This window comes from Mytilus californianus, unplaced genomic scaffold (assembly GCF_021869535.1).
Source record: "Mytilus californianus isolate M0D057914Y unplaced genomic scaffold, xbMytCali1.0.p SCAF_3, whole genome shotgun sequence".
Lineage (NCBI taxonomy): Eukaryota > Metazoa > Mollusca > Bivalvia > Mytilida > Mytilidae > Mytilus > Mytilus californianus.
The window spans coordinates 46,411,207-46,429,141 of record NW_026262679.1 but is presented as its reverse complement, the minus strand read 5'-3'; the positions used below and the strand labels follow the sequence as shown (position 1 = coordinate 46,429,141).

The 17,935-nt window shown below is 31.9% G+C and overlaps 2 protein-coding genes across 4 annotated transcripts in view; both read right to left on the bottom strand.

The window, feature by feature from the left end:
• Window positions 1–6,832, bottom strand: part of LOC127734696 (antiviral innate immune response receptor RIG-I-like) — a 65,014-nt gene extending 58,182 nt beyond the window's left edge. The window contains exon 1 of the mRNA XM_052244694.1: window positions 6,653–6,832. Within this exon, the coding sequence (XP_052100654.1) occupies window positions 6,653–6,785 (133 nt within the window). The 5' untranslated portion in view covers window positions 6,786–6,832. The remainder of the gene's footprint in view (window positions 1–6,652) is intronic.
• A 4,443-nt stretch (window positions 6,833–11,275) lies between these two features.
• LOC127734694 (antiviral innate immune response receptor RIG-I-like) overlaps window positions 11,276–17,935 on the bottom strand; it is a 161,064-nt gene continuing 154,404 nt past the window's right edge. The window contains exons 20-24 of one of the 3 annotated variants that reach the window (XM_052244686.1): window positions 17,417–17,577; window positions 16,124–16,262; window positions 14,995–15,234; window positions 13,923–14,090; window positions 11,276–13,538 (exon numbers count right to left, since the gene is read on the bottom strand). In XM_052244686.1, coding sequence (XP_052100646.1) covers window positions 12,895–13,538; window positions 13,923–14,090; window positions 14,995–15,234; window positions 16,124–16,262; window positions 17,417–17,577 — 1,352 coding nt within the window. In that variant the 3' untranslated portion in view covers window positions 11,276–12,894. The remainder of the gene's footprint in view (window positions 13,539–13,922; window positions 14,091–14,994; window positions 15,235–16,123; window positions 16,263–17,416; window positions 17,578–17,935) is intronic. The other 2 variants (XM_052244689.1, XM_052244688.1) reach the window with 2 other exon arrangements.

The window sequence follows — 17,935 nt, the reverse complement described above, 5'->3', positions numbered from 1 at the left end:
ATGTTAGGAATCGAAACGGTATTTGAAAGGCCATATAATTTACCTCAATTTAGGATAGACTCTTGAATTTTGAAAGAGTCGAAATAGGATGAACGGATCCTATAAACCCGAAGTCAAATATAATACAAGCCCAAACGAAAAAATATAAACAAGTCTAAATTGAAAACAGCGTTCAAACCTGTGATTGCGTTGGATAAAAACCGCAATTTTTATACGTGTGCATGCAAAACAAATTTCTTGGTAGAGGGGTCTAAATACAGCACAAACAACATTTTTCCAAAAGACCAAAAAATTGGTTTCCGTTCTCTAACTTCAATAATGTCACTCTTACCGTTCTTTAGTTATGTTCTTTTATAACTTTATATGCAAGCGGGGGCATCATCCGTGTCCCATGGACACATTCCCCATTTATTTAAAATATGAACTACATTATGCTTTTAAATATCAATCATGGTTGATTTTCTGACAGAATTACTCTTGACATTTAATTTCAGGCTTCAAGTACATGTAAGAGGAAGAAGTGATTTGTTGTGAAAGATCCTGGAATGTTAAACTTTACTTGGAAACTATTGGCAAAGAACTGACAGAATTTACACGAGAAGCCAGTATCATCTTGTCTTGCAATTGGGAACTATATGTAAAGTGCTGAGACTTAAGAACAACATTAGAAGCCAAGATCAACAATACTTGGAACTACATGTATAATCAAAGTACTGTCAGAATCCATATGAGAGAATCCAAGATCATCTACACTTGGTGTCTATATGCAATGTGTTGTCAGAATCCACTTAAGAAGCCAAGATCAACTATAATTTGGAACTATATGCATAATTTGTGCTGTCAAAATCCATAAAAAAAATCCAAGATCAAAAGGACCTACTTTACTTACATGTACCTGTTCCAATGATGAATACAGATTATTGAGTCTTATAAAAAACACTGATGAAGAATATTGATATAAAAATAATGAAAATATAGAGCTGATCAGCTAATGATTGTACATGTACATAATGTATACATGTCAACAATTACTAGTATATTGAAATTAACAATGCTAATAAATGTTTTATAAATTTGATCTCATAGACATTTTAGGAATGAAAATAAAAAATGTTTCAAAAAATGAATTTTAATAGAGCTGAATTAATTCATTTTTTTGCTGTCTGTAGTGAATTTTGCTGCAAATACGATTCATGATATGCAAACTGATTTATATGCAGTTGTCTTTAATACAGAAGGTAGCTATGAGATTTGTAAATTTGGAAACCATAATACCAAGTGGCAGTTGTGGTAAATGCACATGCCTTTGCCTCATCTTTTACCTCACCAACCCCTGACCTAAATGGCCACTAGGATTATTTTACATCATTTGACATTTGTTTTCCATCCATATGCTATTCAGTTTCTATTTCAAAAGTTATATTTTCTGGATAAAAGGAGAAATAAAATACAGTTTTGTTCAATGAGACAGCAACCAAACAAAACACCCAAAAGAATTATATATTGTCTGGGAAAATTTGTGTCTCACTATCTGACAACATTTTTACCTACTGTAAATTCAGAAATTATTGCGGGCATTTATTATTGCGATTTTTCACGAATGGACTCAATTGCGAGTTTAATTATTGAGATTACAAAAAAATCTGCAAAAAGATCTATAATTCAGTTATCAGAATGCAAGTTCTTATTATTGCGATATTCACCCTGTCGCATTATTTGCATTAATAAAAACCTCACAATAATTTCTAAATTTACAGTATCACAATGATCCAGATTAATATTGTTTTGTAAAATTAAATATGCACTCAAATTGATACAGATTGCAACAAAGATCTCAACCTCATTTCATGGATCAGTGATCAAGGTTAAAGTTACCTGATAAGGGTTGTTTATCAGATCCTGTTAGCGATAGGTCATTTGTCAATGTCATGTTTTTGTGTTTTTGTCTGTTTTTTCTAATACTTAAAGTACATGTAGTAGATAAACTATATGTATGCAATGATTCACAAATGTAAGGAGTACATGTCTGTCTGGCAGTTGTCATTGACCACATTTGCATGGTTCATTGGTCAATGGAAAGTCCTCTTTTAACATGCTACATTGTGTAATCAATAGGTCATTATATTTGGTTATGGTATGATTATTAAATGTATATATTGAAATATTAAGCAAAAAGATGTGATATAATTGTAAATGAGACACTCCACAATAAACCAAATAACACAGAAATAAACAACTATAGGTCACCATACGACCTTCGTCAATGAGTAAAACCTATACTGCCTCAAAATGACAAATGTACAATTCAAAACAATCCAAATGAGAAAACTAACGGCATGATTTATGTACAAAATAATGAATGAAAAATAAATATGCCTGTCTTGCAGGGTTTATCTGAACTTAACCTCATTTTCGTGGTTTTGTCTGTTACTGGCATACTATATATATGTTTCAAAATATTTAGTTGATGGGTTGATTGTAACAGAGGCGGATTTAGGGGGAGAGCCCATTGGTTGATTATACAGGGAATCACTGAAGCATGACTGGAGCAGGCATCTCTTAGGCAGTCAGTCCCCCCCCCCCCCCCCCTTTATGAAAAATTCTGGTTCCGCCACTGTGTAAGGCTGGCTTGGATTGGTTTATCTGACCTTGGCCTCATTTTCATGATCATTGATAATATTATTTTTTTCTGATACTTTTTGGAAATCAACATAAAATCAATCATGAATGGTGATTAGTAAAGCAGGTGAGACATTTCAGCTCGTGCACTCTTGTTAACCCCAAAAAAATATATATGGACTACCACTAGAAAATGAATGGACAATGTATGCTTGGTATGGACAAAATTCCAAATTCCTCCTTTTTACCCTACGAGGCTGCGTATTTATCTCTCGGGTGGGGGCACTTCCTATATTCAAGGTGATAGGACGTGCCGCTGGAATAGGTCACCTTTTCAAGCTTGAAAATATGTGAGTTGGTCGGGAAAACTACCAGAAATTTCTTCGTCTGTCATCTTTCTTGGTGTTCCCGGATGTGATTTTATCAACCAATTTTTCTCTTTTTACACTTTGGTATTCTAGTCTTACATTACACTACATGAAACCCAAGCATTATGGGGAAAAGGTTACATTTTTACATACGCAATATATGAAAAGGGTCGGGTAACAGAACACCAGCGGCACCCTCTATCAATTAAGTATTGTGTGTCCTAGGCAAAATCCCGACTTGGTCAAACCAAATAATTTGCGCTTCTCCGCAAAGCATGCGGTATTGAGGGATAATAGCATAGACCGATATATAAGGTCGGAATACTAGTAAGGTCCCGGTTACTATTGACCATTTTTCATCTACATGATCAAAGGTGGAAAACTTCAAATTATTGAAGTGTCGGGTTTTTTTTCTGCGTAAAACAAATAATCAATTTAGTGAAATGTGTTGCTCGAGTTCCGTTAGTTAATTATAATAACTCATTCTTATTCAATTATTTTCGTTATTACGCTGATATTTCCTCTTTTTTTTAATGCGAACTCTGTTGGCATATTGATAGATATAAAAGAAAATAGAAAATTAACAAATAGCAAAATAAGTAAAAAGGAAAATATCATAAATAGAAAACATTGGCCCCGAGGTCTTTTGTTAGTAGGACTAGAGTTCCAAAAATCATAGAATCATGATACGAGAAAATTTGTTAGATATTTTCGTGCCCATTATTTGATAAGGCTTATAAATCTTTGAATAAAAATGTTATGTGTGACTGTCAGGTATTTAGTCTTTGTTTGAAAATTGCAATGTCCAAAATTTTTTTTGGAAAATAAAAAATACTTAAATATTATTAAAATTGTGCAGTGTTAAAATATTTCACATACTCCGGAATTGTTATGTTCAAAATTTTTTGGCAAATAAAAAATACGTAACTATTATTAAAATTTTGCAGTGGGAAAATATTTTACATACTCCGGAATAAAATCCTACCAATACTTGGAAATGAAGATATTTCAAGTAAAAAAGAGATTTATGACAGTAACAAAATGTTATATATAATACGCCAAACGGATAAAACGGTTAAAAGCTCATTAGAGCTTATGTTGACTCTGTTTGTATACTTTGCCGACTCTAAATAAAGCTTATTTATTATTATTTATTTATTTATTATTTATAGCGTGCAGATGAACCCCGATGCCTTTATACTATAGCATACTATATGGGATTTACTTGAAAGCCGTTAGGTGACATGCAGTTGTTTACATCGCTATCCTTTGTTTACGGTTAAACATTGCGTCATTGGCAAACTATTTTCATATATATATATATACTAATACATTTAATTGACATCTTATGATATATTCAACCAGTATTTAAATGAAAATAGGGTGCGAACGGATCCAAGGGGCGAACGTGTATGGTGAGAATGTGTTTTTGGAGCTAACGCACCAGATACCGTCGTACATGTCAATATTTATATTTTCTTTCTTTTAATGTTATGCTTTGATATATCATGTATAATTCTGTCCTTTTTATGTGAAAAATGAACAAACCACTCTGTATTTCTGACCGTACGTATTTCCTGTTTTGTAGAACGTTTTGCATGGTTTGTTGACATTTGGAAAGGGTGCTCTCATACACGCCCGCGTTCCAATGTCGTCAAAACTATTTTTGAGAAAACCCCTCAAAGCGACCGTTTCCAAGGCGCTCGTCGTTAGAAACATGCGTTAAAATATGCGCACTGTTAAAGGGCCGAGCCACCTTAAACCCTGCTGACTGCCATTAGCGATTGCCAATTCTAATATGACGTGCTTCTTTCGCTTTGTAAACAACACCGTGATGAAATTCTCGATATATCTATACTTAGCGCAGACTCAGAGATGTGCATATTGGTGGCTGTTACTATTTACCTCCCACGTAAATCCACATGTATCGTAACCTATATGCAAACACTATGTCGATTTCGTTATGTTCAAATTCAAATTGAAAGAGAAACTACAGAACCGTTATTCCCATTATAATGCATAACAAAAAGAATTAATGCACAAGGGCTTAAAAAATGTATAAAATCAAAATAAAATAAAATTCCGCGAAATTTCACGAATAATCTTGGCGCATTAACGTCATGTTAATGACGTTATACGAATGAAAACTCTCAAGCTGAAGGTTTTCCGTTACGTATACGCCCTAAATTCAGATAATATTGCATTAAAATGGAGTTTTGAGGTAGGTGTTGTTTCGCTTTCTATTCCATTGCATTATTTGCACATTTGTGGATTTCAGCAAGTCAACATGGCGGCTCACTCCTTAGTTACGACATGTCAACTCTGGATTTGACAGTAAGTAGTAGCCAACGAAAAAAAATGTTTGGGTTAAGAATTGTGAGAATTGAACACATTTTTTCTAGTGCTTATTTAAGAAATAATTCATGTAAGACTTAGATTTATTTGAAATTTGTAGCTTTTATCTTACAGGGGTAAAATAGAACAGCCATACACACGGCAATCTTACCTTCGCTTCAATTTTTAAATTACCGTATTTGTCCTATTAGAATCGAAATAATTCATGGAAGCCATAGATTTGTTGGACATTTACACATGGCCTGGGCCATGATATTCGTTAATTTTATCCCTCGCTAACGCTCCGGATAAAATTCGAATATCACGGCCCAGGCCATGTGTAAATCTATGGCTTCCATGAATTATTTCTTAAATATATATCAACCAAAAAAAACCCGAAAGCATTAATTAACGTTCTTAGTAAGTAATTAAACGCTTCAACCAATTACAAGTATCAATTAGTAAAAGAAATATGGTTTTCTGATCATTAGGTCTGGTCACGGCTTGTCTTTCACGATCAAAATAATACGATCTTTCTTGATCAATTTTGACAAAAATTTACAACAAAATTATAAATTTTCAAAAATAATATGTACTTTTTTAAGTGATAACATACTTTTATTTAACTGGACTATTTGACACAATAAAGATATCATGATATATTGGAATGTGATCATTATAGATAGATACAAAACGTGACTTTTTCTTAATGATTCTCATAGGATTCTGTGTCGTCTTTTGTGTTTTCTTAAAAAGTACTGCATTTTTTCTTTTACTTAGTGCATAGTATTATTAAGGAAGTTGAATCATTTGACAGATATAATTTTTTTTCTTTCTGATTTGTTCACCTTTTGAAAATACAGCAGATTTTTCATAGATTTTGAAGTAGAATTACCCTTAACTTGCATTCATGATCCGATACCAGATCTTTCACGATCCAATCGCAATGCTTGACCTCCGTTAGTTATTCTTTCACGATCATTTTTCTCGATATACCGAATGACACCCGGACAATAGATATTTGAAGTACAATAGGTGATTTAATAAACAGTGTTAACAAATATTATCCAGGTGAAAATCTTCCGCTGATAAAAAAGCAAAATATAAAAAAGATCTTAATTTTCTGACACACAATTAAACGCAATTCACTTTCTTTCATCTAGGTCCTGCATGTCAGAGTTAAAAACTTTTCCAAGTACACAGATATGCATGTACTCAGAATAAATTTCGTAATGCAAAAATAACAATTTTTGGCAAATAACTACGATATAAACATTAAACCATGATAATTACTCTGATAATTTAGCTGCCATAGAATATTCAGAACTTACCATCTCCAAGAATACGTTTTATTCTTCTGGAACAAATCAATTCCCCTGACTTAACTGTCTGTGATGTAAGAGAATTAAATATTTCCAAAACTTCTAAATCGTTTCTTTGATCACCACTCTTACGTGTGTCCATTATCTATGTTCTACCTTTACCAATGATGACGAGATTTATCTAACAAAAACAAATATTAACCTGGATTTTTCCAAATCTAAAAATAGAATCCGCACAGAAAATTTACATGACGTGTTGTTGTATTCACAATACGCTTACAAATAGAACACCTGCAATAACAAATTGCAATTATTACAGGTCTATTTTTAATTGCAGAAGGGCATTTTTAATTGCAACTCACAACTGAACAGAAAGTAACTTAGTTGTTTGCGTAAAATTTCCTCAGTACGTACGTTTGACCTGTTTCAATTTCAATATATTAAAACTAAACTGAACAACAAGAAAACAAACCAAAATAAACACCACAAAAAAAACCCCGCATATTTTGTTATAAAAATTGCAAATAACGATTAGGACGAGAATCGAAATAATGAAATTTTAGCGATTTCTATTTAAGAATTGAATGCTTCTTTTTGTAAATTCATTGGGGTGTAAAAGCGTTGACCGAAGTACATTTTGTATTCTAAAAATGTACGCACGGTCAACGCTTTTACAACCCTATGAAATTACCAAAAGAAGAATTCAATACTTATAATTACATTTTTTCGCTATGATCATGAAAACACGATTACTATCATTTTTTCTTTTATTTACCTGTGCACTTTATTGTGGAAACGTGTGTCATCATGTATGTTACAATTCATGGGGGTCTCATTTTGGGGGGGGGGGGGGGGGGGGGGGGGGGGGTTCTGATCCCGGATACCGCTTACTGTTTTGTCAGATTCCCGTATCCCGCTTACACTATGTACGTAAGCAATTCTCATTTTTTGTGATTTCCCGTATCCCGCTAGACTTCATTTCCCGTTTTCACGGCACAATAATTTGACTTTCACGTGTCACGCTTACAAAAATTCGGCAATCCCGCGTCACGCTTAGACCCCAATGAGACCCACTTCATGAAATTCATATTGAAATGAAGAATGACGCGAGATTGCTGTTAGCCAATCAAAATGACGTATAATAATGAAACATACATCTAATGTAATTATATAAGGATGAACTATAACAGACTGAATCAAAAGACCTATAAGGCTTATGATTAATTTCAGAAAATCCAAGGGAGATATTGTTTGCAGTATCTCTAACAGTATAAGATTGGACGTGTCTTTGAAGGTCTGTGTGATGATTACTGCTAATCACACATACACATTAAAGGGGGCTTTAACATTTTTACAATGACCACGTGTTCCTTTTTTTCATCATCACGTTCTTAACCCGGTACATAGGCGAATTTACGGCGCGACAGAATGCCCCCACCTTATGGAGCTACATATATGGTAAATGCATAGAGATTTTATAAGTTTCACTCTTACGTTGCCTTGCCGTTCCACTTTTAAAATCCTGATTCCGCATCAGCGGTTGAATGGGTCAGAGACAGGTCCTGCATGCTCAATATCACATAATGATACCAATTATGTGAGCTTTAGCAAGAATGTAGAGATAATGAGACGCAATACGACTAGCAATAGACTCATATGTAAGTTAATTAACATTATATATGCTTGTGTGAAAAACGTAGGTCCAATTGCCTCTGTATGTGTATTATATGTCGCATATAACTGGATTAGCATATGAGGGTATTCGTATCATTACAGCTTTTTGTCAGCAAAGGCTGTTTCCTCGTATTCATAATCCAGGAGACCATAAAAGGCCTTTTCTTAAAATGATTTTTTCATTAACTTATCTAGTATACTAGTAGTTTACTAAACAGAAGAAATGAATGAAATGAAACATTCTTATACACCCCTGGTCGTACGCTGTACAAAGAGTCAAATATATAAAATAACACCATCACCACATAATCAAACATGAACATCTACGGAAGGATTTCTCGTGGTTCTAAATTTAGAGAGCAATAACACATCAATTGGAACGATAATTTAAAATGATAATAGACCGAAGTCCGTGTAGACAGAGAAGCTGTGAAATGTCTATCCTTTTGTTCACGATAAATATGTTGTTGTTCCAGTGGACAAAGCTTCAAAAAATATTGTTTGTGTGTGTAAATCCTATTCTTACGAGTGTCTTATCAAAGAATTAGGAATAAATTAATATTCGGGTAATCCCACGTATAAAAGCATAATTTTAAATAAGGATGAGATCTTGACAAATCCTAAGTCCTTTATGGTCTCACTGAGTATTCAATTGAGTTACATATCTGATGACTAACCTTCTTTGTATTGCATACATAAAGTTCATATAAAACACATAAACAACGGTACATTGCCAGCTCATCTGCACGTTCTACCAAGGAATCGTCCGTTAGATTGACCAACTTTTTGTCCGCAGTAAAAGAGGGATTACAGAAATACTGTTGTACTGTTTATAGGCGTTGTGGCTTTAACCATATATGGTTTTTTAAGAGCTCTTAAAAACTTCTGGAAAATTTTATATTTCAGTCCTTCACTGAAATACATTCTATCAAAACCTTCGATTTTTCCACCTTAACAACACCAAAGCACATGAAATATTGAAAACCCGACTAAAAAAAACTGCAATGCTTTTCTATATAAAACAGGTACCATACACTACAAATTTATTGTTTATGGATACAATTCAGCATACTTTTTTTTTAATGAACCCGAGGATGAAACATGCTACACCCCAAAAGAAGTGATCAGTATGCTGGAGTTTCTCACTGAAAACATGTTTGTTGAATTTGGAGGTAACGTTTTCCAGCAAGTTGCCGGTAGCCTATGGGAACCTCTCCTTATCGACTTTTTCTTATTTTCATATGAGTCGGAGTTTCTTCAGACTTTTTTATTTGTGAAAAAAAAGAACACCAAAGAGGCTAAATCGTTTCATTTCAACGATTTGAGAGTGATTGCAGTTACAATTCGTAAATTGAATATTTGTTATTTCGGTCTGCTGTTAGTGTTCTTTTTCTCAACAAGTTTTGTCCTTTTTGTCTATTTTGTATTATAACCATTATCTAGTGTATATTGTAGGAATTGATATAACTGTAGATTACACAAACATTGGTCTTTGGGAATTTTTCTATTGAATTTTGATAAAACTGAAGATTACACAAACATTGAACTTTGGGAATTTTTCTGTTGTATTTTGATATAAATGAAGATTACACAAACATTGGACTTTAGAAATTTTTCCAAACTTGTATTGGTTACTTTTTAGCAATAAGGCAATATAATTAATATAGTTGTTCATTTTGCACACATCGTTTTTTCTGTTGTTGGTTTGTTTGTTTGTTTACTGAAAATATATAAGTATACGAATAGTAACCTTCCTATGCATATTTCTCCAAAAATACTAATTCCATTCACGATGAAAAGGGGTTCTGGTCAATGGATACACATGCTCCAAATTTAAGTAGAATGAAGTTATTTGCTCTATAAAAGATGCAAAAGATACCAAGGGGAAATTCAAAACGCATAAAACCAGATAAACTGACAACGCCATTGCAAAAAGGAAGAAAGACAAGTTCTCAAATCATCACAAAGAAATCGTAAAGTTTGTGCAACTCGAATCCAACCAAAAATTCTGGAGATGATTTCAGGTGATCCGGAAGGGTAAACAGATGTAATCGTCGTGTTGCCTATGATAGATAAACATTCAGTAATGAGTATCATTCGGTGATGTGTCAATAGAGAGAAAGAGGACTTGATTGTGATTTTGACAATTGAAACATTTCCGTGTTCATCTGTTGCACAGATATCCCATAACAGTCAACTAAATTGTGATGGCGTCGGTCAAACTTTTGAACTTTATAACATACTAAATGTTAATCAATGTTTTTGTCGAAGCGATCTCATTGGCTTTATAACGTTCCTACTTTTTAAAATTTACGGAAATATAACTGCCATTGAATTTGGTGGAAATTAAATTGCGTGCTAACTAAAAGTCATATGATACTTTAAATACACAAAATCAATATGTTTCATATACTTAAATGGATACGTTTTATTATAAAACACGTGTAAATGGACTTTACGCACTAACAAACATGTTAACACCGCCACATTGTTTATGTGGCTGTCCTAAGTCAGAAGCCTGAAGTTCAGTGGTTGTCGTTGGTTCATGTCTGTCATATTTTTTTTGTTATATTGTTTTGATATAAATTAGGCCTTTAGTTTTTCTCAGTTGAATTATTTTATATTTTTCATGTCGGGTACTTTTATAGCCGACTATACGATATGAGTTTTTCTCATTGTTGAAGGCCATAGGATTGCCTAAAATTGCTCACATCCACTTCAAAAAATCCAGAAATGTATTGCCATTGAATTATATTATTCCCGTACTCTAATTTGCCGTAACTTTTTCGTATGCAGTGACCTTAATAAACTCGAGGCCTTTCGTTAGTACTTCAACATCTGCACAAGTGAGAGGGGAAAACCGTGATGAAAAAAAGTAAAAAAAACTTGGAAAATATATAGTGTTAGCTGCTTTTGAAAGAAAAACATTAATACTTGGAGGACTTAGTATTTATGCATGCATTAGTTCAATAATTTCCTTAACATTATAATTTCAAGAAACTCGTTTCATATGACTTTAACGTTATCAACAAAACACTTATAAGGAAAAAAAACCAAGCAGTGCCCATCAAGTTTTTGTTTTGATAGGAGATGTGATAATGACTATTAGTCGACATTTGAAATGATAGTTAGAAATAGAGGTCGAATTAATTCCTGATAGAGCTTGTGTCTTTTACCGATATTTCATATCTAAACCATATGCTTAAGTTAAAATGACTTATTGATAGCTTTGTATTTTATTTAAGTGATATTAAAACAGTTGAAAGTCTGATCCTTTTTATCAAATAATTCATGAATGCATGTTAGAAATTACTGAATAAATATTAAGTATGACAAATTATTACAAATTATGCTTAGTTTAAATGTCTTACAATTATCCCAAAAAATGTGAATAAATGGTGATATAAATACTTCCAATTTTTGGTAGTATAAGTGTTTTTTTCACACGTATAGTCCTTATATCACAGCAGTATAATGAGCTGTATATAAAGACATTCAATTTTACGTAAATAAAGTGTTCATATTGCATAAAATTAGAAAAAATTAAATACATGGTCTATACTAACATATAAAACTCTCCTTGACATGATTCTCTTTTGTTAAAAAGCCACACAATACGGCTTGACATTGGTTGAATATACCGCAAAAACTAGTAAAAATCACGTTAGCTTTGATTATATTCCTCATATAAGCTTTGTACATGTATACAAAATTTCATAGGTATTAAAAAATAACATTAAGTATTTGCTTCATTGAAGAAATTTATTTTTCTAAGCCCTTCAATGTCACTCAAAGCCAGAGGAAACATATTATAAAGTTTCCAACAAATAAAATGTAGTAAAGAATCTTTCTTAAAAACACAAATAATGCCATTATGTAGTATGTAGGTAAATAAGTAAGCAAGTAAGTAAGTAAATAGTTCATTAAAGTGTCACATATTGATTGACATAAATATAAGCAACATTATATAAATATATTCACACCAAACAATTAATATCCAGCCATAAAACGACTTATGAGACACTATAAAACTTAATATTCTATAAAAAATTCAAATATACCACTTAAAAACATACAAGTCATTTAATTGACCATTAAAAATTACTAATCAATATATTCAAATTATTATTATTTATATATATTTAAAATTGTGAATGTAAAATACATAGGATAAATGCATAAGGATGTAAATTAAAAAAAATCAATGAACTGAATAATTCATAATTATGAAACTCATATGTTAAAATTAAAAATGTGTTTCAATTAAAAGTTTTTAAATTAAACATTAAAAAAAAATAGAATTATCAGTAAGATCGTATGAATTGACTGGATACATTGGGTGAATATGAACATCATAAGCCAGTCAAGTAAAGTACAGAAAAACAAATGAACAAATATCTAACCATAAACAACTACAATGAATAAACAAGTACTATTCTTTAATTAATTATACTCATATTCTATAAGTCTTCAATGGCAACAGAACTTGCATTGCTTCATTCAATAGAAAAATAAAATAAGGTTTTCATAAAATTATCCCAAAAATACTACAATAAACTTTAAAAGCAGGAATCTGTTTAATCTAGTACATATGGTTGACCCTGTAATCTGAACTCCAAATCCTCATTAATCATCGGATCTGGACAAAACGGTACGCTTTTCCATTTCTTAAAAACAGTTGTTTTACCGGCACTGTCAGCCACAAGTAATTTATCAATCTTAAGAATAGGAAATTCTGCTCCTTGATGAATGATTACATTACCAAGTTCTTTTTCACAATTCTTACATTTGACTTTACCAACAACACAGGTTGTGTACGCGTCAATACGTATACGTTTGGTTTCTGATTTTTCAGTAGTTATAGAGTTTCTCACATCATCATTGATAACAGCATGATGGATATTTTGGATCTTCTTTATATCCGATGATATACAAATATAACGACTACATTTTCCACACCGTAATACAAATTCTGAATTTCGTTGTTTTGTTCCTATCTTTCTTGACAATTTCTCCAGATCTCTTTTCTTTTTCTCGGATCTTTGGATCTTTTCAACATCTTCTAAGAACTGTACTTTATTTCGAGACAGTTTTTGCTGGACTTTCAGTATGGCGTCGTTCATTTTTGTCTCACTTATTAAATTGATTTCCTCTTTCTCGACAGAAATTCTCTTTTCACTAGCTACTGCTACCATTTTACTTCCTTCAGCTCTATTCCTACCTATTAGAATAAAACGAAATCTTTGAAAAACCAATGATACTGATAACACTTACCGTTATGTTCAAAATATTTTTGTAAAAGAACAATACAAAAAAAATCGGAGATATAAATTAAGGTTGCAGTAGTTTACTGTCAAATTTCTTAATTCTAAAAGAGGACACAGATCAAGGAAACAAACAGAAACTGACTATACATATTGATATATATTGTGGATTTATTTTTACTGTTTCATACTTGTAGATTTTCTTATGTTTATACACTTTTCAATTGATCAATTACGCGATCATTTGGATACTTCTCAAATGTCTAAAATTAGAGACCCCTTACATCAATTATTTTCCAGAATATTATAGTAAACAAATTTGCCCATTAGAAAACAATTACCTCTTGCTTGAATAATAGCTATTTCGTTTGGTGCATGGTCATATCTAATTATTAAGTTACACGTCTGTATATCTAGTCCCTCCTCCGCTACAGATGTGGCAAGAATAATTTTATGTTTTCCTGTTCTGAACTTTTTAAGTATACCATCTTGTTCCATCTTGGTCATACCTATGTTAAATTTATAAAATATGTTATGATTCAACTTTCTTGTATGGTACTTCGAAAATTATACATTATACGAAATAGTATTGGCATGTAAGTAGTTCTTATGCTTGCAAGAAAGTAATTTCCATAAAAACCCTGAATTGAGCTTGAATAAAAATATATCAATTTCCTTTGCACGAAGTACTAGTTTGCTAGAATGAAAATTTAAATTTTTTTTTTTTTAGAAGTAGTTGCATAATTTTATGATTTCGATAGGCAAACATTTTTTTTGGCTTAGATATTAAGTTAATAAGTTCTGTTACTTTGCTTAAAATTGTATTACAAAAACTGGAAGTGTCAAAAGTATTTACCTAAAAGTAAGGTTCAACTTCAAACAGAAAAGTTTACACCTGACGATTTTAGGGTGTACAGTTTAGGTCATTTTTGTTTTATTATTAAGTTTTTGTCCCCTAGATGTTTTTCTGAATCTGTGTCTGGTTCATATGATGCGTTCGTAATATAAATAAGTATCAATTAAAATAATGAACTCCAAGATAATTAAAAAAATAGTCCATAATAACTGACAAAATCAAACGTTAGACTTTATCAACCAAAGGAACGATATAAACAAAAATACAGCAGAATCACTTATTTCGAAAATTTTATGGTCGTCATTTGTTCTTGAATACTAATTTATTTACAGACACTGTGTAATTTACACATTTTTTATAGTAGCAATTTCATTCATGTTTCAACGTAAATTGTTATTAGAGATCTATTAATGTTTTATCATACTACAAAAACTCATGAAAGATACCAGGATTATAATTAATTGATATTTGAAGTTAAAACAAAGTGTGCCCTGTTAATGTCAGCAATTTAAAATTCATTTTGTTAGCTTTCATAACTGCATTCACACTCTACTCACCTCCTTTCTCTCCAGTAGCATGAGTACAAACAAATTTAACAGGATTTAAATAACTTAAACCATCTGTATCTTTCATCCAGTTTTCAATTGCTTGGACTACTTCTCTGGTTTTGATGAAAATGATCATCCTAGAATCCGGCTTTTCTTTGTAAAGCTTGAATATTATATCTCGTAATGCTATCAGTTTTGGGTTAATGTGATAAACATTTCCAACACAGGCTGCCAATATTCGATTTCCTTCTGTTAAAGGAAAATTAATACAAATGTTATGTAGAGATACTTAAAGCAAAGCACTTAAATTGATACCCCAGTCCCAAAAAAAATGGTTGAGTCTTTGATTTGCAAGTAGAAATCATATATTAAGTAGAGTCGAAAGATACCAAAGGGACATTCAAACTCATATGTCGGAAAAAAAATGACAACGACATGACAAAATGAAAAGAAATAAGACAAAAAAAACAAACAAGAGCATAAAAACACAACATACAAAACTAAAGACAAAGCAACACGATTCAAACCAAAAACCGAGGGTGATCTCAGGTGCTAACAAAATAAGTGGACAATGACATTTAATGGTCAGGATGATGCAAAAGTTTCAATTGTTATAGTAGCAATCTTGTTCCAGTACAAAAAACAATATATCGGATAAAAAAGGAGACGAAATTACGAACAGACAGACGACAGACTCCCCCATCACTATACCTTCTGCTTCAGAAAAAGTGCGTATAACCCTTGACGAAATATTATGCTATTTTATCCAACAATATATTATTCATATCATTTCCTATATTTATAGTATGCACTATAATGTTAATTTATTAAAAATAAACATGCTAAATTATTCTGACATACGAAACATATATCTTTATGATAGAAATAAAACTTCTTATAAAGATATCAAATATTCAGTATAAATAACAAAACATAATCTTTGTAGTTACAAGGTAATATCACTGGTAAAATCTTTGTAGTTAATAGGTAATGTCACTGGTAAATTTGAAATCAATGAAAATGAAAATGAAAATGAAATGCATCCACATGAAGAGAAGATGACATCACATACATAATTTAATCAAGTTTTGATTATGCTAATACTACACTTATTGGTATCAGAACCTTAATTTCTTACCTTGGTATATTTTCAGCATTTTGTCATCAGTAGCATCTGGTTTCAGTTCTTCATTTATTCGTTTAAGATACTGCTCAAGGTATAGAATTGCATCTTCCACACGTGCATCTTCATATATAGTCAAGACTTTGTTATAAAGCTGAAAATACGTACTAGCTTTAAAAAAAAAACCAACAAAGTAGAATGTTCACAACTGAAATTCAAAGTAAGGACATTTCTATGAATTGGCCTTTTGCTTAATTGATAATGAGAATTTGAATGATCGAAATCATGAACTTTAAAAGGGGGAGGGGGGATTAAGTACTCGCCTCAAATAATTTGTTGATATGCCTGTTCCAAAATGAACAGACTGACATATTAATAACAAACGGAAGCGCGTGATCTTGTAAACGCGTTAGATCATTGCACCGACAAGTTCAGAATTTTCTACTATACATGCATCAACAGTCATACTAATTATTAAAGATCATATCCATTTCCAAATGTCTGCAGGGAAGTTAAGTAATTTAGACTCTGTAACGATACCATGGCCTACGGTCATAAAATCCATCGATAATCGTACTTCAAATTTTTACGAATTGGCAGTTAGTCAGTTTGTGAGAACATGCTCTAGTGGTTAAGGAGATGGTATGTTTTACACCCAGTCTTTTTCAACAACACACATTCTTATATTATGAAGCAAACCATCTTGTCCCTGGTGTGTTCTTAATTTCAATATAATTCTACCGGAATATATGAAATGAAGGAATTATTGAGTGAAAAGACATCTTCAATTTATGTGAAAGTGAAATATAACAAAATTGCTTCTGGTAGACGATGTTCCAAGTCAGGAATCTTATCACTTGGTGCCGTTAGTATCATTTGCCCCCCAGGTAGAAGTGTGTGAAGAATATTTTCCATTTGTTTTGGTCAAAAGCGCGTAAGAGCTTGCATATTATTTTAGATATATCTATGTAAGTACACGTGTATATATATCTTTTTTTATTGTATTTTTAGGTTTCCGTCGAAATTATTCGTCATTCAAATTTGAAAAACAAAGAAGTTTATGAAGTTTTTTTATGTCATTTACTTTTCATGCATTAAATGACGGGAAAACTGTATGAACATTGTAGATGGAATATTCTTTTTTTATTTATGAGGCACCTGAGGAAAATAAAATAAAAAATAAACGGTACAAACTATATGAGAAAAGAATTGAACATTCTTATAACTTTATAAATTTTATCTATTTCTCCTTGTATTCATACTTAGAATCTGTTTTCAATCTTAAAGATTTATTTTAATATTACTCACATCTAGGTAAAGTCTACAGGTTTCAAAGTATCGCCGTGCATCTTGGCGGTTGATTTTTGCCGTTTCTCTCAATAACTTACTAATCCACTTTGTGTAAGTGTCTGATCCTTTGTCCGTAGGTCCTTTTAATATACTCCCGTTGTCAGGCAACAACGAAGCATCTTTTTAAAGAAAAAAAAAGGAATAGTGAGACAAATCTATCCAATAAGTCAAGGCACTGATACAAATATGAAAGTGAAAAAAGTGGAATTCCAAAGAAATTATAATGTAATTTTGGACAACAGTATCTTACCAATGTTCAATTAATCAATTAAAAAGACAAATCACAATAACAGACGAAATCAGCTGGAATCGAAGGAACACTTAAAGCAGCGTTGCAAGAGTAGGTGTCACTTGTTTTGCATGCATTACTCGATATGCGAATCAACACGCAGTGAAAATGTCACAATCGGTAGAAATAAAATATTAGACGACCTTTCTGGTATCTAAAGATGCAAAACTGCGAACACTTTTGGTAAT